Genomic DNA, 21513 nt, shown 5'->3' on the forward strand with positions numbered 1-21513 from the left:
TCGGACCCTCTCGGGGCTGGGTGCTGGTGTGGAGGCTGCAGAAGGAGCAGTGGGTGCCCAGGGGGTTCTAGCAGGGGCGGCAGGGCTGGTCTGGGGGGGCTGCAGCAGGGATGGGGAACTGCCCAGGGCAGCCCCCGCTGCTGCCTCAGCCGCTGCTCCCCTGACATTCCTTCCCCTTCCTGTGCTTCCCCCAGATGAGAGCACCCTACTCGCTGTCCTGCCTCTTCCTCCTGAGCCTGGGAGCCTGCTTCCCTCCCGGCGAGCGCTGGGAGCCGGGAGAGCCCGGGGTAGGGGCTCTGCTCGGTCCCGGCTGGCAAACGGCGGCGGAGGGCTGGGGTCCCGGCTGGAGGGCAGGGGCGAAGCGGAGGAGAAGCGAGGAGGAGCGGGATGCGCTGCTGAGCATCGCCCGGGAGCTGCGGGGGCTCGGCGCGGCCGGGGCCGGGATGCGGCCGGGCAGGCGGGGCGGCCCCGAGCTGCTGCCCGCCGGAGGGGAGAAACGCAGCGGCACCCTGGGGAACCTGGCAGAGGAACTCAACGGCTACAACAGGAAAAAAGGGGGCTTCACTTTCCGCTTTGGGAGATGAGAGCTCGGACTGGATTCCCCACCTCCTGCGGGTCACCCCGTCCCGTCCTTCCCTTCCGTCTCACCTGGGTTTGCTCGGACAAAAGGATATTGGGGAGTGTTGCTGCTGGGGTTGCCCTGGGGAGGGGGATGCTGCGTTTGCCCCACTTCCAGCTCTGTTCTAGATCTCCCATCCCCGTTCCCGCCCGTTGCAATGGAAGAAGAGGAGGGTGCCTTAAGGAGAAATCACCAAATCCCTTCCCTGATCACACACAGCTTCGGCTGGGGCACAGGGAAAGGGCTTGGTGCTGGGTCTCCAGGGCTGGCACAGAGCAGGGGTGGCACACGGGGACAGACAGTGCCAGTAGGGCCAGGCAGCAAGGCTGGAGGGTTGCAGCAGGATGCCGGGGTGCTGATAGTCCCCAGGGACTGTCTGTAGTCCAGGGCCAGCCCTCAGGGAGGAGAGGGTCCCTCAGAGCTCTCCACCGAGTTGCTGCTCTCCTGCCTGTTAAGGAAAAGTCCCTCCGGCAGCAAATTCTGCTTAGTGTCAAGATGCCTCTTCCACGAGGCAGCTCCTGCCTGCAAAACCAGGGCAGAGCAGCAGGGTTCAGGAAAATCTTGTCCTTAGCAACCCCTGGTGTGAGCACAGAATCCTGCCCTGGCACCACCAGCCCTGCCACAGCCCCCCAGCCCTGCTCATGCCCCACACTCCTCACCAGGGCGAGACTGTAATGCCTGACCTTCAATGTCCTTGTCATCATCCAGCTCCTCAGACAGTCTGGCCCTTCCCAATGCCCTCCTGGCCCTGTCACCACCTAATCCCAGCTGTAGCTACTGCAGAACTTGGGTGCAGAAGGGCTTAAACAAGAACTTCTGCACCTACCAGGACCATGGGAGGTGCTTGTCACTGGTGCTCCAGCCACCAGTGGTGCAGCTTTGGGGACCACAGCCCCAAAAGCCAGCACAGAAAGAGCCCCACTGCCCAGCCACTGCCTTCCCCTCTTTGGGGCAGATCTAGCTCTGCCAATCCCAGTGTTTTCTCTATGCCTGCCAGAGGTACCAGCAATCAGAGCTCTAACTACCTGCTGCAGGCACTAACACAACTTACACACTGAGCCACGGCTGATATTTCATTGCAGGCACAGAAATGAGCCTGGAGATGATTTGCAAGCGCTGAATTGCACCCTCAAAAATCAGAGACCGTGGCAGGACTTGGCTGGGGGAGTAAAAAGATTTTTTAAAAAAACCTAAATCAGGCTGCAAGAGGTGCATTGTAATATCCATCAAGCAGACAGACCACTTAATGCAATGCTGCTGAGTCCTTCTGGCAGCAGGAGCAGTGACTGTGGCTGAATGGAGGAGCTGGAACCCAGGGGAAAACAGTCGTGGGGCAGCAGGTCCAGGGAGCAATGGAGGCACAGCACCAGGCTCATGCAGGTCTGCAGGGACACAGACAGTGCCAGGGTTTGCCCCTCAGGTGAGGACAGACAATGCTGTGAAGGTGAGGACGGGCATTTCCTTCCCCTGCAGCCCCGAGCATCTCGCCCCGGGGAGCACAGCAGCGACCGCCCAGGCACTCAGGGCGGCTGAGGCCACGCAGACCCGCAGCCCAGGCACCCCCAAACCCATCTCCATCCCTCCATCCCTCCCCATTCCTGCCCCACCAAGGCCCCCTCTTTGGATCGGGACGCCGGCGCCGCGCTCACATCACGCAGCGGAGACGGAGCCGGAGCTTTATCGATGTTTCCATGGCAACGACTTCCCCCTACCCCTTTCTTTTGAGTGTTCAAACCATCAATAAACACGCACTGATCAATTTTACCCTGCGCTGGAGCCGGGGGGAGGGAGGGGAAGAGTTTTGGAGTAACTCTGGGTTAGCGAGGGCTGGTAAATCCCTGGCTTTGCTGTGATGGATCTTTGCAGAGGAAAGTGGCACTGACTGCTGCGGGAAGGGAAAGGGAACCTGCTGGGCAATGCCGTGGCTGCGGGGATGCCTGGGCTCCTGCACTGAAGTCCCGGAGAGGAACAGGCTCAGAACAGCCTCATAAAAGCTCTCACATAACGAGGCTTTGATTGATGTGCAATAACCTCTGCAGAACTGACTGAAAATTGGAGCACTTACCTGGCGGGTGGGACAGAGTTGGGCTCAGCCCCCACACCTCAGGGCTCCTTGATGGGCAGCTTGGTGCCAGCAGGGCAATGCCATCACCCTCCTCACCCTCTGGCAGGAGCCTGAGCTCCTGCCAGGCTGTGACATGGGGCAGGTGAGGGGCTGTGGCATCTCTGAACTCCCCTGAGCACACCTTAGGGTGCCAGGGAAGAGGCAGCATTCCAGGCTCTTGATTACTGCTCCTTGGTGATTAATGCTGGGGAGGTAAAAGTGAATGGAAAATAACGGCCTGGAGCTGGGAGGAAGGAGGGGGGAACATGCCAAGAACGACCCCTGAGGGGCTGGAATTCCCACCCCTGAACACCAGACACATCATCTCCACCCAGCTCCCACAGGAAGCTACACCCCTGCCCAGTTCCTCTCCTCCTGATGGGGGGAGCAGCTCCCGAGAGGACACCCAGACCCTGAACACCTTTGAGAGGTGGAGAGCTCAGAACTCACCCACCCACAGGGAGCTGGATCAAACAGGCCCTGGATTCCTCCACAGGTGGCCAGTGGACAGAGACAGCAGTGCAGGCATTGCCACCACAGCTGGGACTGTCCAGGAGCTGCCCTGTTAACCTTCCCTGCCCAGGCACAGCCCTTGGCCCTTCCCTGGCCTCTGCTCCACTCCCATGGGCTGCCCCTCACTGTTCCTCCACCCCTGGCAGAGCTGCAGCACTACACACACACAACAGGAACAGCAAATCTCAGAAACCCAAAGGATCCTCTGCAGAGGAAGAGCCTGGATTAATTGCATCCCAGGGACTCATGAGGAGGCTCTGTGCATCATAACTGGGTCATGCAGGCTGCAGGAGCACAGGTGGGACCTTTACAGCAGAATAGATGCTAGGACAAACACAGAACCCTCAGCAAGGGGGTGATTGCTGGGAAAACGTTCAGCACAGCCTGGTTTGCGGGTCAGCTTTCTGCTGAGCTGGATCTGCCATTGAGCACTGAGCAGCACTGCGAGCCCTGAGCCCAGGCTCAACACTGGAGATAACTGTCCCTCACCCACAGCTTTAGGGGCACTGGCACTGCCAGGGCATCAGCACTGACCAGGAATTGACCCTGGGGCATCATTTCCAGCAGCCCACCCAAGCCAGGTCTCACCCTCGGCCAAGGAGTGTGTCCCACTCTGCTGCCAGCCTGCTTTTAGGTGCACAGGTGATGACAGAACCCTCTCCTCAGAGCTGACACTGTGCTTAGGTCCATTTTCCTCTATTTCCAATTGTGGAGGGATGAATGTCAGCCAAGGGAGAGGCTGTGGGCTGTCCCTGACCATCCTGGGGGACAGGCAGTGGTCTGGCACACCTGGACCAGCCAGGCTGCCATGCCAGCCTGAGCATAAAAACGTGGGATTTGCAAGGAAAAGAGTGAGCATAAAACACTGGCCACATTTTACATCTCGTGACAACTTCCCAACTAAAGCAAGACGACATTAAATGAAAACTTATAAGAGTGAACATTGTAATTTCAAAGACACGAAAACCAAAACAAAACCACAAACACAGCTATTTTTCCCCCAGAGCACTCTCACTTTCAAGCTCAATAGCCTTGAAAATTGGAGCAATCAAACTGTTAAATGCATCGATCTGTTAAATCAACTCCTACTGTACTCAGCTAAATTTAGCCTTTAATCCCCTCTCTCACAGTCCCAACACCAAAGATCCAGGGGCTTTCCCCAGCCAGGTCAGCCAGCCTCTGCCTTCCCACGACACCACAGAGCAGTCCCTAAGCCAGCAGGGATGGAAATCACCAGCAGTGACAGCATTTAGGGGCAGGTGAAGCATCTCCATCTTCCCTCAGCTACTCACCATAGACAAGTCAGGACCTTTTCCAGGGTGTTGGTCACAATCCCACCCAGAACTCCCTGAGTGCTGCAGACCCCTCTCTTGTGCCTGTGCCTTGCCAAGTGCAGGCCATTAATTTTGTTTATATTCATCAGTGCATCCTCCTGCTTCTCCTTCATCCTCTTCAGCCCAATGCAGTCGCTGTCACAGCAGCTCAAGGTTTCCCATCAGCCTTGTTCCCCTTCAGCCAGGACCCACAGATTTCACCAGGGACTTACTGAGGGGATTAAAAATGCAAAGAACTGGGTTACAACCCTAAAACATCATTGTGGAACTGTGGGACACTACACACTGTCACCTGCCCCTTGTTTTCTTCTCATCCTTTTTTAGTCTTTAGCATCTTCATTAATCAAAGCAGTGGCTGATTTGAGAGGCTGCTCAGTGCCTGGAAATGCCCCTCCCCCGAGGTTTACTAGAAAGGCTGAAGGGAAACAGAAAATAAGAATGGGCAACCAGAAATGAGGGAGGGAACTGTATGAGGAGAGAAACTCATGGGTCATTTCATAACAGAGGAGGAGGAAAACACATCAGCAGCTGAATTACAGAATGCAAACCATTAACAGAGGAAAAGTTCAGTCAAATCTCTGATATAAATCTCCTTGAAGACAACAGCAAAGTCTTTGATTCAGAAGAGGTGATGACACAGTCTTACTCTGTGCAGCTCTTTTCTCTCCTGACTTTCCAGAGCCGGATCAAAGGAACATGGGAAGGGGCTGCTGGCCTGGCTCTGACCACCCCACTGTGCTGAAGGGTCACAGTGAACCACCCAAACAGGGAACTCCCGGTTTTGGATGAGGAGTCTAAGGGGAGTCAGCTGGGTTGGAAAAGCCTCACTGACAGACAAACACGAGTTTTCCTCAACATTGATTTATTTTTAAATATACTACGCAAGAGAGACTGGAATAAAAAACAAATCAAAAAAAATGGAAATAGAGAAAGAGAGAAGAATTGAAAGTCATGTACAGAAACAATCTGTACTGGACTAAATTAAAGGGGAAACGACCCCCTTAAGTATCACAGAGATGAAGGACAGAGCTATTTACACACTGTAAAAAAGACAAGTCTACAAAAGTGTGTAATAACGAGATACAAATGTATAATATAGTGGCACAGTATGTTATCAAAGTAAAAACAGTACCTCCAGGAAAGAGACAATTCAAGGGTTGGGGTTTTTCTTACATTTTTAAAGTCAGCCTGTAGCAGAAGTGTGTATTTTCTTTTGAACATTTGTCACATGTTAAGTCATGGCTGTTTGTGAGGGCGAGAAGTGGCATGAACACACACGAGTGAACTACTAGAAATCATATACAAAACAAACAGTTCCAAAGAGAACAGCATAAAATACAATTGAAGGCAATTAGTGTTTAAGATACACAAGAGGGGTCAGGAGTTACAGGGGAACAGAAAATGGGAAATGTATTTTTCTCATGTCTGGAACTGTTAAGAGGAGTTAAATTGCACTGTTAATAGCCCTAAACCTTGTTCTTTCACTATTGTCACCAGTCACAATTAGCTCCCAGAACTAATTGGGCAGGTCACAGGACCTTGGCAAGGAAGGCCTGGAGTCTTGCTGTCAGCATCTTGTGGCAGTTTCCTCGGGAGATGCACCCCAGAGAAGTGTCTGCAGTCTCCACAGCTCCTTGTCTGATGCTGGATGGAACCACGCTGGCATGAGGGTAGGAATGCTTTCAAGCCCAGAGTACTGGCACTGGAGCTCCTCCCAGGGGTTCCAGGGGCACAGAAACCCAGGCACCACAGCCCCCCAAAGCTCTGCAGGAGGGCAGGGGCCAGGCTCCATCTCCCTTCACAAAACAGACAGCTGGAAATTCAGCTGGAGACACAGCACAGCAGCTCTCACCCACTGTGAGGTGCAGGCTCAGCCAGAACAGCTGCTGGAGGCACAGCTGGATGTGGATGGCTCACCCTGAGCCATCTCCTCCCACTGCCACCCTCCCAGGTGCCCAAGCTCTGTGACCCCCACCCCAAAGACCAGCCTGATTAGTGTCAGACATCAGCAGAGTGCCACATCCTCCTCCAGCCCCTCTCCAGGCCTGTTCTGCTGCCCAGGGAGATCCACAAACAGGTCCCGGGCTGTGACACCAGCGGGTGCTGCCGCCAGCACTGCGAGCCCAAGCAATTCACTGGAGCTCAACAACACTGAGAAAACTGAAAACACAGAAACCAAGGGTAGCAGGTGCAGTCAGAGAAAGAATTTGGGCAATCATCACTTGTAGCATTCTGCCATTAAAAAACCCTTACATTAATAATTTTCCCCCTTCCCTCCCAAGCACCAAATCTGTTGCATTAGTGTCAGGTAAATGTCAGACTTGGGCCAGGACCACGTGCTGGGCAAACTCTCCCAAGAAATGCAGTGGGTATATTGCTATCCAAACACTCATCCTCATGTACAGGGGGGTAGAAGGAGGGGACAAAAATGCAGTACAAAGTCCTCCTGAGGAGGAGGTCATCTCAGTGTCCATCAGTCTGGCTTCAGTCTCAACGGTCTGTCCAGAACAATAAAATATTAATAAAAAGGCATGGTGTGATATCAGCATTTAAACTTGTAGTCCACAAGGCAAGAACTCCACAGATAAGACGATTACAAGTATGTGAAACACAGGGAATCTGGGTTCAGAGGGTGGGAAGTGCCTCCTGAACACAGCCCTGCCCTTTGGAGCTGGGGTGTGCATTCACAGTCTGCGTCCTTGGCACAGCCCTGACCCCAATGCCCCGCTCCTTTGTCAGTCCTCACGTTACTCTCTCCACAGCTGGCTTTGGCCCATTGTGATTGATTGATTCACTTGCTTGTTTTCCAGCCTGGTTTCTTGCTACCTCTGAACGATGTCGCTGATTTCTTTCACGGAGCTGAGCAGTTTGCTAAAGTCCTGGGTGGCCGCGGGGCCGCTGCCAGCGCTGGCGGGGCAGATCTGGAGCTCCCTCAGGTTGTTCTCCAGCTTATTGATGGCCTCCCGAAAGGCAAATTTGTTCCTCATCTGCTGAATGGAGTCCACGTAGCTCACACAGAAGGTGTAGAGGTTCTTGCCAGCCTCCAGGACGGCGCTGTGGCTGGCCATCTGCTCAGAGTTCTTGCTGATGGCGAGCCGCAGAGCCTCGGTGCTTTCCAACACCACCCCTTTGGTGATGGTGCCACTGGCAATCCTCTCCGGGGGCTGCCGGGTCTTCCTCAGCGAGACCCTGGTGGATATGAGGGGGATGAAGGCTGTGGATGATGTCTGGTCCCCGCCTGGGGCAGAGGGTGTGGATGAGGAAGAGGCAGCTGGGGTTGCTGTGCTCAGCAGCAGCTTTGTAGAGGGTTGTGGCTTTGGTACAGAGGGGATCCCCAGCTTTTTCACACCTTCCCCTGACTGGTTTGGCTTGACAGCATCACTGCCTGCAGCCTCTCCAACCTGAGTCAACTGTTTGGATTTCGGCCCAGACACCACATCTGCTGCTGCTTCGTGGCTGGGACTGTGAGAAACCTTCCCAGGCTTGGCAATGGAGGATGAAGACAGTGGGAGTGGAGGGGCTGGTTTCAGCTTTGATAACTTCCCTTTGTCCTTCCCTGCCGACTCCGAGGTCTGCTTGAGCCTCCTAAGGCGTGGCTCCTCCGAGGAAGCTTTGCTGGTCCCCATGAACCCAGCAGGGTTGGGTTTGGCAGCAGAACCTTGGTCCATCATCACAGTGGTACCTAAGGCACTGGATTTGACTCCATCATCCTTGTGGAGCCCGCTGGAGGAAGGAGGGGCAGCAGGCTGCCTACGGCCAAGTTTTGGTGTCAGGGTGGGAGGGCTGGAGCCAGGGCTCGACTCTGCATCTTTGAACACATCATCAGCAGTCTCTTCACTCTTCTTAAGCAGCCGTGGAGGAGGGGTCACTGTTCCCCTGACAGCAATGTCAGCCTTGCCCTCGTTTGCCCGCTTCCGAGGCAGTGCTGGCTTCTCACTCTTGTGCCCCCCGAAAGTGGAGGAATCAAACTGGCGTCCCGTGGACTGCAAATCCCGAGGCAGAGTGACAGATTTCCACTCTGTGTCCTTGGCTCCATGGGGCACACAGGAGGCTGAGCAGGACCTCAAGAAACGCTTGCTGGAGTTGGAACTGCTCTCCTCCTCACCAGCCACCCCTCGACTACTGCTCATCGTGCTGGACTTCTTCCGTAGGTGGGGAGACAAGAACCCAGAGTTCCCAGCCACAATCCCGTTGGTGACACCAGCCCCATTGCTGGGGCTCTGGAACTTGGAGGGCTCAGCTGTGTCTGCAGGAGGGGCAATGAAAGCTCCATTTCCAGCATCCCTGCACTCCTCCTCCCCGCCCGCCCTGCGCTCCGAGTGTCCATCCATCTCCCTGAAGGAGCTGCTTCGTTTCGGAGGGGTGGGGGCAGTTTTCTTCTTCTTCTTGATCAGGGCACTGAAGAGGTTGTGCTTTTTGTCTTTTGGAAGCAGCCGCTCATCTTCATTCAAACTGCTCTCCAGGGCCACCCTCTCCTTCCGTGGGAGCAAGGGAGAAACAGCAGGTTCGTGATCCAGGAGGTCTGCAAGGGAAAAAGGAAGTTCTCTGAGTGTTGCTTAAAGAGCCAGAAAAACCAATTTTCTTACAGGATCAGACCAGTGCAGCACCTCCAAAGGGTGCAGGTTCTCTGAACAGACACAACTTCAGAGCAGAAACAAAGCAAGTGCAACCACACTCAAGCCTGGACTGAACGTGGTCCATGATCCTGCATCTATTCATTCCTGAGGAGGCTGCCAAACTACTTTCCCTGTGGGTTTCTGACTGTAAGAGTGACATACAAACACTACATGTTTGTGTTCAGATTCCCCTCCTCACATCTGGAGATTTGTCTAAACTTCACACTATGAAGAAGATAAATAGGAAGAAGCCTTTGCTTTATTCCCTGTGCTATTGCTGTCTTTTGAATCACTGACCCTCTGAATTAATAAGGCACCTCTGTAACCCACCTCCATCCCCAGGCTCCTCGTTCATTTTCCTGATGTCATCCTTTGTGGGGAATGGGAAGGACTGTTTCACGAGCAGAAATGGAGATCAAGATATGACACTTCAGGTCGTAGCACTGAGAAGATGCTCAGCTTTGTACAGCAACAGAGAAAAGGGGCAGTGCCAGCCTCCTTCAGCAGTGCTGCTGCAGAGGGAAGCCATGGGGTGACCCTCTCTCCACTTACAAGCAGTACTTAAAAATGAATAATGGTTTATAATAAATTCATAGAGAGTCCTGGAGGTCTCTGTGCTTGACTGACAGAGGGGCTCGTTCCCAGGCCAGGCACTCCAATGGCATTCTAATCCAAAGGAGGAATGCCTGCAGGGCAGCATATACATTTACAGCTTGACTAGGCAGCAAGAAGGGAGATGAAGCAGAGTCATAAGGAAGGATGCTTCTTAGTCACAAATTGGTGATCCTCATGCTATGGGTAGGATTTTGGCTGAGGAATGGATTTTGGTTGAGGGGAGAGAATTTGAAAAGAAAATATTTGTGTAGTTTGAGAGGACAACATGTTTGCACAGGAACACTGCAGATGCACCATTCCCATGGCACTCAGGGGAACCTGGACAGCCAGAAGAGCCAGACCATGGCCTTCTGAGGTGCAGAAATCCAGAGAAAACTAGCAGCTAGCACTAAGGATCAGCTTCCAGCTGCTGGACTTGCTATGGAAACACTGACAATTGCAAGGGAAACTGCAATAAAACTTTATTGTGAAAAAAATTCTTCCACAGTAAAGAATTAAATGATTCCCAGCATAATGTTAAAATCATATTATGCCTGCTGTACTTTAATTTCTCAAAGCTCTCAAGTATTTAAATGAAATTATTTTAACTTCAAAAGCTTGTAATAATAGGCAATTATATTTCCTATATATGGTAAATAGCCTTCCTGCCTGAGTCACTGATACTTTCTTTTTCCATCATTTAAAATCCCCTTTTTCCCTCCCCTCTGCCCAGATGTACTTTGGTTACTGACACATGTACCACTGGGTGGATCTGACATTACACAAAAGAGGTCAGTCTCATGAATGGTCAGAAGAGGCAGCCTCCACAGGAGCTGAAAAAACCCCCACTGCATTTCATTTTACATTCTTGTTTTTCAAGCACAGAGCTAGACACAAATCTCCTGTACTCATTCAGCCTTTTACCACTGCTTTTATTACCTTGGAATGGAAGGTAAGTGCCTGAAAAAACTGATTGGAAGTTTAATTTTATGGAAGAGTCTGTAAATACCTCTTTGTCCCTCACTGAAATTATATTTGGTGCCTGCCAAGAGTAATACTCTTCTGTGCTGCAAGCACAAATGTGGTAGGATGGAACAGTGAAGAAACCTCCCTTATGGGGCTTGCTAAACCCAAGCTATCACCCTGCTTTAAATTATGCAGTGTGGTAGTGTAAAGTGGCTTGAACACAGCAGATTACCCAGCACTCATATGCAGTGGGAGATCCCACTGATAGCTCCTGCCAGGGAATGGGAAGAGGATATGATCAGAGAGCTCTGTGCTCAGGCTCTGGTCTTTAGGGAGCTGCCGGCAACAGCCATTAAGTTAAAAGAACTCCAAGGGCTTCTCTAAGCAACAGCAGGGAGATCACCAGTCCCTCAGCCAGTTAAGGATTCACACTCCCAGCTGCTCTGTGTATCTGGCTCCAGAATTAACAACCCACCTTTGCAAAAACTAATAAAAGGAGTTCTGGACCCAGGACAGCAAACTCAGCAGCCTGTCACCCAGAAACACAGCGCTGGTACAGAGAGATGGCACCTGTGATTAGGCACAGCTTTGCCTACGTGAGGGCCTGGAGCTAGATGTGCATTTTGTTTCCCCCTGTATTTCCTGAAGGAGTAATGACTTTAATTAAAACCTACCACATTCCCCCTGGCCTCGAGCATGTGCAGTCTCCAAGCCCTCGTTGGCATCTTTGCTTTCGGCAGCTCTCCTCGACGTTCGCGTTTTGGTTGGCAACTCTGGGGCTTGCAGGAAATTGCTCACTACACTCCTCATGCCCTTCTTTCCCAACTCCTTCTCCACCTCTGCAAGGCACAGAAAAAAAACCAATCATTGCAATCAACTGAAGATAGAAAACTAGTGCTCTCTTTAGAATTAACAGCACAAAAGAAATGCAAACAACACAAAACAGGGGTTCCTTGGGGTAGTTCGGCCATTTGGCCCTTTAAAATGAGATGTTTGCCCAGAAAAAAATACCCACATGTAAACAAATAACTGCTTTCCACATCATTTACACCAGACAGGATAACACAGGACTGAGTTTCACTGCAAAGCAGTCTATGAATAGCAGCAGAGTTAAGGATGAAGTCAGCCCTGACCTCACCCCTGGAATTGCTGGTCCAACAGGGACCCAGACCTACCATCAGATATGCTGGATTCCTGAAACATCGTTTCAAAGGCCTGATGGATCTCAGCAAAGGATGGTCTATCAGAAGGACTCCACTGCCAGCCTGAAAAAAAAGCACACCACCACTCAAATCTTCCCTCCAGCAGCAGACACTCACTCAGTACCCTGCACCAAGAGGAGCCAGAAATCACAGCTCCCTTCCAATACACTGAGATAAAATACTGACATGAAAATGTGATTTACAGGGTGCTGAGTGTCTGCAACCACTTTGGCTCAGTGACAGCTGCAGACACCCAGCACTCCCTAAATCAGGTTTTGGTGTCAGTGTGTGACAGTAGGTGCTGAGCACTGCTGGGGAAAAGTGCAGGGCACTGAGTCACGTACCAAAAGGCCACAGTGAAGAGTCACAGTCTGTCCTGCAAGAAGCCAAATGAAGCTCCTGCTTCATCCCTGGAGCACAAGCTTTTCTTTAAGTTGTCAGGAAAAAGGAGACAAAGGAAGCACTGAGATTCACAACAAATCTCCTCTCTGGGCCTGTGGGCTCCCAGCAGAGATGAACAGCTGGTTTCATAGCATGTTCATCCTCCAGAGAAAGCAGTTTTAACCAAACAGTTCCACACAGCACTGCACCTTCCCTGACACTGGCAGGGGATTCTCATGCCTTGTGGTCCATAGCCAGACCCCTGCACTTTTACTGCACCCTTGCAGAGCTAACAAGCAGCATCTGCAGGGCTAAGAAACACTTACATGCCCTCATGAGCTCATAAACTTTCTCAGGACAGCCTTCAGGACGCTCCATACGATAGTCCTTTTCCAACAGCTCATAGACTTGAGACAGGTCAATCCCAGGGTAAGGGGACATACCATAGGTTGCAATTTCCCACAGCAGAACACCAAAGGCTGCAGTGGAGAACAAGAGGGAAGAAAAAAAAAAGAGAGAGGAAAAAAAATCAATAAGCTTTGTTTTCATCTTGAATTTGAGAGGATGTTTAGTGGGAGTAGCCACTAAACAGTGCTGCACACTTAGACCAGCCCTGGGTGGCTCAGATCCCATGCTCAGCAGCAGCTTAAATGTTAAAGAAGCGTAACAAGGCTCTCAGTCAGCACAGACAAGTCTCCTGCGATATGACAGGGTAGAATTAGACTAATTTTCAATGTATCAGTTGTCTCCAACCTGAACGCCTTGAGATCCTTCAAGTCCTATTAGAGGCACAATTAAGAGACTTCACAGTGGATTAGCTGAAACTGCTTCACTGCTGCACTGCAGTCGCTCCCTCAGTGTGACAGCTCCTCTCATTTGCAACCTCCCCCTGGAGGACTTGCACATTTTAATAGCTCAGTGTTTTTGGGGTGCCCTTGTTTAGCTGCAGTGTGGTCTGGAAGGGGAATTTGGGAGGCAGCAGCGAGAGGAAAGTTTCAGCAGTTGCTACCAATGAGACTGGTGAGGGTGAGATATTTTGGGCCCAGGGAAAGCTGAACAGGAAAAGGGAGAGCACAAAAAGGGTCTTGGAACAGGCATTCAAGTGGCAGCAGTCAGTGGGGATGCAGGTCAGCAGTGGGGTCAGGCAGCTAACCCAGGAGTCAGGCACACAGAATAAACCCAACACCAGTTCAACAACCTGCATGTAATTAGTTCAGTCACCCTATTCTGTTCTTAACCTGAAGAGAAAGCGATTACAATTCTGCATAAGTAAGGAAATCACATCACATTACATGGCAACGCCACCAAGGGCAATTTACATTAGACATTTCTGTGCACAATTTTCTTTGATTGCTGTCTTGAGGCAGTGAGGTGAAAACATCTAAACCCTGGCGTGCCCAGCAGCAGCCCTGGCCTCCAGGGACAGCTGATCTCTGATGAGATCCCAAAGTCCACTGCCCCATCTCTGCTTCCTGAGGTTACATTAACCCTAACTAAAGACACTCCATATTCCTTTGGGATCTTTCCTCCCCCAAATACTCTGTTATTGAAAGGCACCAGGGATCCTGCAGCCACCACAGCAGTACAGCAACATCCAAGACTGTGGCAGACACCACATGGAAACCCAAGGCAGCAGAAACACTTTGGTCAGCAATCACAAACTCCTTGGGAGGATGTTTTGGCTTTTCCTCCTCCATCTACAAAACATTTTACATCAGCCATCTACCTAAAAGTTTCTTCAGCATAAATCCTTTCTCTGCACATTTTCCCCCGAACTGCAGAAAACTTCATCTCTGCTTCTCTACTGTGTGTTGGTTTATACATAGAAGATGCTCAGGATATCATTTTCCAAGTGCCTTTGGGACCACATTCCACAAACCTCTATCTCATGTCACTGGGCACTTTTGAGAATTTGACCAACAGCTATTGCAGAGATATAAAACCCAAAGAAATGTACTGATAAAAGTACAATGAGATTTTCTGTGGTCAGATTTGATACAATACAGCTCAATTTAGCTAAGTCTACTCTTATCACCAGCACTTCAGGGCTCTTCAATAACCATTTGTCATCAAATTTTCCCTCTGCTTCTCCTCATCTCATTCCAAAGATTATTCCTTTAAAATGCAGAAAGACAAGCTTGGAGCTATCACTAGACAGATACACACATAATTATTTTTTTTAACATAAAACGAACCAGATTCTTTACTCCTTGAAGTAGTTAGAAAGTTTTTGGCTATAAAATAATGTATCACTTCATAGTCCTGTGTCAAAACCCCATCAAGGCAGTAGCACTGGTACACTTCAGCCCCATTTCTATGAACACCACAGTACCCTTTACTTTTCATATTTGCCAACAACTCAAATATATAAAATCAGGTGGGCATTCTCTGCTGAGACTGCCTAAGCAGAGATTAGTTCCTGTACTCTGACAAGCTCACAGAACAACGTGGCTCAAACCAGGGAACTTGCTGCTCCCTCCTGAGATGTTCCACAACAGCCTCACTTCCCACCCCTGGAAAAGAAGATTATCATCTGCATTCATTTGCCCATGCAAATTCTTACCCCAGACATCGGATTTGATGGAGAACTTGTTGTAGGCCAGGCTTTCTGGTGCAGTCCACTTGATGGGGAATTTTGCTCCAGCGTGGGCTGTGTAGGTGTCACCCGTCATTAACCTGCTCAGGCCAAAGTCTGCCACCTTCACCAAGTGGTTCTCCCCTACAAGGCAGTTCCTGGCAGCAAGGTCCCTAAAAAGAAGAGGCAAAAATAGGCAATGAGAGAATTCTTTACCATCTCACTTTTAGCAATGGCAAGGCAGCCTGCTGTTCCCAAAGAAACCTGGGCCTGTGTGATTATTTTGATCCAAATATTACACAGAAATTCTGGAGTGACACGCGCACACACAAGAGGGAAAGTTATTTTCCATTCCCTCTTCGTAAGACTGTCATCCCAATTTTTTTTTTTTTCCCTTCTAATTTGAAGTGAGAGCTTCAAGAAGCCCCCTCACTTTCAATAAAAGCTGCCACCCTCAGGATAAAAATATTTCAAAGAAATGTCAGTGCTCAAGTTATCAATAGCTGGGGATGAGCACTGAATAAACTGAGTTTCAATTCCCCACTTCTTGCCCACCTCTGTAGCAATTCAGTCACCCCAGCCAACAACACCCTTTCTCCAGAACTCCTTTTCCAGTCCTTGCTTAAGGACCAGGAGTTCCCAGCCCTGCTCTTCCTCCTCCCAGGTTACCACCTTTCACAACACAACTTGTTCACAACCAACATTTGGCCTTTGCAAACCTGCTGGAGCCTCTGTGATCAGTGCTGGCATTTTCAAAGAACTGGGCAAAAGTCAAATCTGCAAAAAGCAGATTTAACTTTTTCTCCACATTTTTTCCCAGCACTGGCCCCACCCTGGCAGGTGAGAGATGTGCACGTTGCATTTGCCACTTCCCTGGCTTGTATATGCTGTTTGCATCCTTGGAAATGCTTCAGGAGGATAAAAATGTAAAGCACAGAACTACATTTCTCCCAATATTAGGTTTTGTTAAAAACACTTTTCCAGATTATGTCACATTGAACTAAAAATTGATTGTACCAGGAAGCTCCTGTGAGATCTTTAGATATGAGGCAGACACTGCTGTTTCTGTTGCTTGTTCTGCTCAACTGGAATAAATTAAAAAGCAGAAAAAAGTACATCTTACTGGATGCCCATTTAAATTTCACAGTGTTTTTGAATGTACCTTCTTATCAATGCTGATTACTACAATGTGTATCCAAATAAAAGCTCCTCTCCATAATCAAATTCCTCCTCCTTCCTGATTCATTAAATGAGGTCAGAGCACAGCATTTGAATCCATGGATGTGAATTGTGACAACACTCTCCAAATAATTGGGTAGGTGGTTATGGGGGTGGCTGATAAGGAAAAAAGCTACTATTTATTTTAGATAAATGGGTCATCAGAAGTAAGAGGAAATGAAATGAATGGCAGAGAAGACAAATGAGATTCACACAAAGGAGTTTTTAAAGTTTACTTCCTGCGGGCTGAAGGGACAAAATCCTTTCAACAGAGCAAATCAAAGGCTAGAAATTTTAATTGGCAGCATCACTGTTCAATTTATTGACTGATAGCAGCATTTAACCAGGCCTTTCAAGCAGCAAAGGCAACTCATGGCTTAGAAGAGCACCTAGAACTTTACACACCATTGTCATATTTGTCTCTATTAAAAAAAACCACGTGCTAATTCCATATTCCAGTTAATTGGGCAGGAAAGGTCACGCTACAACACTGAGAGCATCTTGTACAAAGCTCAGGCACTCTGGAGCCCGGGTGCAGGATGTGTCATTACATTGCCAGGAGCCCATTTCTGCAGACAAGGAACGCAAAGCTCCAGCCATAATTGCAGCACACTTTAAAGGTCAGAGTCCCTGAGACTTTTAAGACAGTAGAAATGCTTATTAAAGTGAATACACAATCTGGACAATAGCATGGAACAAACCCTGCAGTGGAAAACAAAGTGAACCAAACAAGAAAAGAACAGGGGCTGGGGCGCTGCTGGGAGGGTGATTCTGCTGCAGGGACTTGCACACATCCAGCATCACCCACTGCAGCTGGTTTGAAAGGCTGTTAGAAACAAGGAACTGGCTTATCTGGTCCATTAAAAAGTCCATTACTTTGGCTTAAATTCACATTTCAGGCCTTGCCCAAAACATGTAAGTACTGATGTGCCTTTCACCTGCATCTACTTCAAAGGCAAGAGAAAAACCCTGAGAGAAAACCTATCCTTTGGGCAGGTTAATAGACTGTGCCAGATTTGCATGAGTGTGTTAAATATATGACACCAATCAATGCTGTGACAGACTGAAAGGGAGGAAAATACATCAAGGATTGTTCTGTGCTCAAGATTCAAGGGTGCTCACTGTCCTTCCTACCTGTGGATGAAGTTTTTCTTCTCCAGGTACTCCATGGCTGAGGAGATCTGAGTTGCCATGTACAGCAGCACCACAGCATTCACCTCCTGCCTGTTACACTCCCTCAGGTAATCCAGCAGGTTCCCATATGTCATGAACTCTGTGATGATGTAGAAAGGAGGTTCCCTTGTGCACACCCCTGGGGAACAACATAAAGTTGACAGTGAATGTTGGAGAATATCAGTGAATCTTCAGGTTTCATCCTCAAAGGCAATTTGTACCTCCAGAAGGCAGAAAAATGGGGATGGTGGAAAGAATGGATTCTGCTTGGAAGTGGTTAATAGAGGGGCTTAATTTTCTGCTTCAGCCTCTGGCAAATTAAACATTAGGGAGACGAGATCATTAAAAATCATGTATTAGTGGTACAAATTGTGAATTTTGCCAGACAATAAGTGTCTGTATTTAAAGCCTTGCTACGGTAAGCAGCTTATCTGCTCCTTAACATCCATATCACTGCACAAGGGTTTAGTTCAAATCCCTCTGCTTGGTATTTATCACTTACCTAATAATTGCACCAAGTTTGGATGCTTGATCTCCTTCATTACTGCAGCTTCTTTCAAGAACTCTTCCACCTCCATGGTATCCTCCTGCAGAACAATGGCAAAGCTTTGGCAAAGGCAGTGTACACAAAGGAGAAACAGATTTTTGTATGAGGACACAAAAAGAACTGCAAACTGACAACATACGCCACAGTTCTCGCACAGTCATTTTTCCCTGTAGCCACAACACAAAGCCAGAGAGTTACAAACATTAATTTTTTTGTATGATTTAAAAAATACATATTTTTGTCATTTTCATACTAGCTGAGCTTGCTGTGGCAAGAAAATCCATATCCCTTCTGTGAAGAGTCTCTCACAGAACACTCGGGAGCAGAAAAGGAAAAAACAAGCCTCATCCTAACAGGAAAAAAAATAACATGAAATAAAAAGTACAGAAAAGGAACAAGAATGAACATAAAAGAAAGGATACACCACAATCAAATGCTTGAGAGGCTGCTGAAAGGCAGGTCCTTGTGTTCACTGGGGAGGAACAAGAAATTCCCTCTCTCAGTCAGGGAGGCACGACCGATGGCTGCCGAGGTGTGACTGAAAACCTAAGGTTCATTTCTGGCATTTACAGCCGGACCCATGACGTATCCATTCTGGGTACAGGTGTCACTACCAATTTGTTGGGCACCATAAAGTTACTTGGCACAGCACAAAACCAAGGAAGATACAATCTTGCTCAGAAGATATTTTTCTGAAGCAGATACGCCCCAAATGGCCGGAAGGTCATTTCAAAGTGGTGCAAAAATACAGATCTATTCCTAAAGCAATGTTTCTTTCTATATCCATATTTTTTTCAATGATGGATTAATGTTGACAGGCTACATGGACAAAGTGTTTTAGGGAAGGATTGGAAAGGATTTACTGCTGCTGGTGAGAACGATAACAGTGGGCTGCCACTGTAAGATCCAGCCAGCTCCCTGCTCTGCACTTAGCACTGAGAACATTTTTCCAACACTTCCATTCAATCATTTACTATTCATTGCCAATTTGCTTGATTGACAGCTGCAATTCGTTCAACACACTGTCAAAACTAATAGTCCAAAGGTCCTTGTGAGCAGAACCTTAAACTGTTCTCTTTGGCAAAAGAAACTGGGTTAATAATCCAGGTTGCAAAATTATCCTAAATATGCCTTTGTCTTATTCATGCTACACAAACCTGGAAGGTTTGTCCTTTGCTTAGCTCCTCCACAGTTTGAAATTTCTTACCTCTCAGTGACCATATTAATAGGAAGGACACATACAGAGAACCACTGTGGCAATGACCTCTCTGAAAACTTGATCTCGTGGAAAGGACCAAGCTTTAACTGGCTTCCAGCTCCCACTACACTAAACCATGGCAGAAAAAAAACAGTTCTGGCTGTCCAGCATTTTCCCAGCACAGCACAGGGCCATGCCATGGCATTAAGGGACACCAGGGTTACATGTTGCCTAATTTAAAACACAGGCTTCTCTGCTGGGGAAAAAAATAAAGGAGAGAGAGAAAAAAAAAAAAAAGGAAGAAAAAACCAAAGGAAAAGCATCAGAGCCGAGGTGAGCAGTAAGAAATGTGCTGAGCTGACCAGCTCACAGCAGCTCAGCCATTAAATGGCCCTCAGGAGAAGCAGCTGTGGCCAGAGCCACAACTGGCTGCACTTGGTCCAGTGCAGGTCACAGAGCCCCCTGTCCCCACAGCCACTGCCTTGCGCTCCTGTCCAATTTGGGGGTAAAAACACAAATTCAGAGTGTGTCCTGCTGTAACAGCCCCTGATCAATACTGTGTCCTGTGCAACTCACAGATGCCAGGGATGGATTTTAACAGGCAACATCTCCTAACCAAACACGGTCCTGCCTTCTCCATTAAACACTGAGGAACAGCATGTGCTGCTTCCATCGCTTCTTCTCCAGCTCTGTGCCAGCCATGAGCTATCTTTAGACACTTGACAGAAAACCGAACAACAAATGGGTGTTCAGAAGCATCATTATTCAAAAAGATGCTGGGAGGACTTTTTTCCTCCTTTCTTTTAGTCTTCACTCTCCTTTATCTTTCTTACAGAGATATCTGAGGTAGAGGGGGAAAGAGCAAGAAGAATCATACAAAGTTTTGAGAAACATTCTCTCAAAGGAAAATAAAATGAGTCATCTGAAGATTCGAGCAGAAGCTGCAAAAGGCTTGTTTTTCCCAGTAGAACTGGGATATAAATGTGATTTTAAAATGTTTCCCAAAACTTTGAAGAAAGCTATAATCCCACCTGTCAGGCAGCAGACTAATGGATTTAAAGAAGGTGGATTACAAATTTGCTTTTAAGGATGGTTTTAGCGTACATAATTGCAGGTTGAGGTGTTTCTCAACTCTCTTCCTGGTTGTTCTTACACTCCCCAGTGGAACATGCTGCTCCACACTACATTATGAACCACTTTTAGTCGTGTTTCATTAAATATTTATTTATTTGAAACAGACATGGTCTGTATTAAGGTTTCTCCTTTGCACAAACAGATTTGATGGGATAACATGCTTGTCTTTGTTGATGGGTTTTAGGGAGATGAGAATGAAAGCAACAACTTCAGTTTGGAGCAAGGTGGGAAGTCTGAAAGCACCAGGAATCCTCACACTGCAACCAGCAGCAGGAAGATGTTACTGCAAGCCATGCTCCAGGGGAGAGCTGAGCTCTGCTCAGTGTGAGCAGGTGCTGTGCTGAACCTGGCCACATCCCAGCCCACCTGCACCGCGGCGCTCCGAGCAGTCCCGAGCAGGGACAACACTAGATGTCACTCGCTCCCTGTGCAAGCTGCACTTGGACTCCCCCGCCGGGAGCAGCAGCAGGAACCTCCAGAGTACAGAAAAGGCCAAAATGAAAATACTTTCTGCAGCCATGGCAACCCAGAAGTACTGAGGCAGCCGCTGCTCGGAGAGCAAGGAAGAAATATTTTCCCCAAATCGAGGAAAAGTTCTTCCCCTGACACTGAAGTGTCTACACAGCTCTCTCCACTTCAAAATTTCCATTGCAAAAAAACCAAAAGAAACAAACGAAACCCTCGGTTCTGTTGGTTTCTGCAAGACCAAACCACGTCCCCATTCGAGGAGAGAGAACATGGTGTCAAGTTTGCATAAACTCCTATTAAGCAATCAAATGCAATGCATGCAGATGGTGCCAGAAGATCTCAAGACAGTTCTATAAACATAGATGAATTAAGAAATGACCTTATGAACTCACAGAGCACTATTTGCATTTCAAGAGACAAGGAAACCAAGACGCAGAAATCAGGGAGCAGAGCCAGAAACAGAACTGATTATCCAGTTCTTCATTAAAGCCACTTATGAATTTTAATATACCTTAGCTTGCATACCATTTTTCCTCGTCTTGTGTCTTTTGATAAGAAGCAGCTGTGAACAGTTGCTTAAGACTTTCAGGTACATAGGGAGCTTGTCTTTTGGGAAAGACGCCACATAAGACAGAAAATCAAAACATGTAAAGCCTCCCTGAAGCACAGCCTTTGAATTTTATGTTGACTGACTCACAATCCAGTTTTCTTTAATACACCAACTTGTGCTGGTGTGTTCATCCGTGAACAGCTCACCTCTACCACACCCTGAACACGAGACACTGCGGCACTATTTACTTTTCTAAGGTTTCATCCATTCTCCAGTAAAAACTGTACTGTTAACATCCTCCTTTGTTTAGCTATGAGTGCT

At 48.6% G+C, this 21513-nt stretch overlaps 2 protein-coding genes across 3 annotated transcripts in view; one reads left to right on the plus strand and one right to left on the minus strand.

Annotated features, from left to right (window-relative positions):
* The first annotated feature begins 194 nt into the window (after positions 1-194).
* On the plus strand, positions 195-584 carry QRFP (pyroglutamylated RFamide peptide). The gene has a single exon (XM_009093417.1). The coding sequence runs from the start codon at positions 195-197 to the stop codon at positions 582-584; it is 390 nt and encodes a 129-aa protein (XP_009091665.1).
* Positions 585-5415: 4831 nt separating this feature from the next.
* The window catches only part of ABL1 (ABL proto-oncogene 1, non-receptor tyrosine kinase), a 76828-nt gene continuing 60730 nt past the window's right edge, over positions 5416-21513 (minus strand). For both annotated transcript variants that reach the window (XM_009093418.4, XM_009093419.4), the window contains exons 5-11: positions 17798-17882; positions 17257-17434; positions 14893-15077; positions 12656-12808; positions 11922-12011; positions 11421-11585; positions 5416-9092 (exon numbers count right to left, since the gene is read on the minus strand). In XM_009093418.4, the coding sequence (XP_009091666.1) occupies positions 7393-9092; positions 11421-11585; positions 11922-12011; positions 12656-12808; positions 14893-15077; positions 17257-17434; positions 17798-17882 (2556 nt within the window). In that variant the 3' untranslated portion in view covers positions 5416-7392. The remainder of the gene's footprint in view (positions 9093-11420; positions 11586-11921; positions 12012-12655; positions 12809-14892; positions 15078-17256; positions 17435-17797; positions 17883-21513) is intronic.

Source organism: Serinus canaria, chromosome 17 (assembly GCF_022539315.1).
Source record: "Serinus canaria isolate serCan28SL12 chromosome 17, serCan2020, whole genome shotgun sequence".
In the NCBI taxonomy this organism is placed as follows: Eukaryota; Metazoa; Chordata; class Aves; order Passeriformes; family Fringillidae; genus Serinus; species Serinus canaria.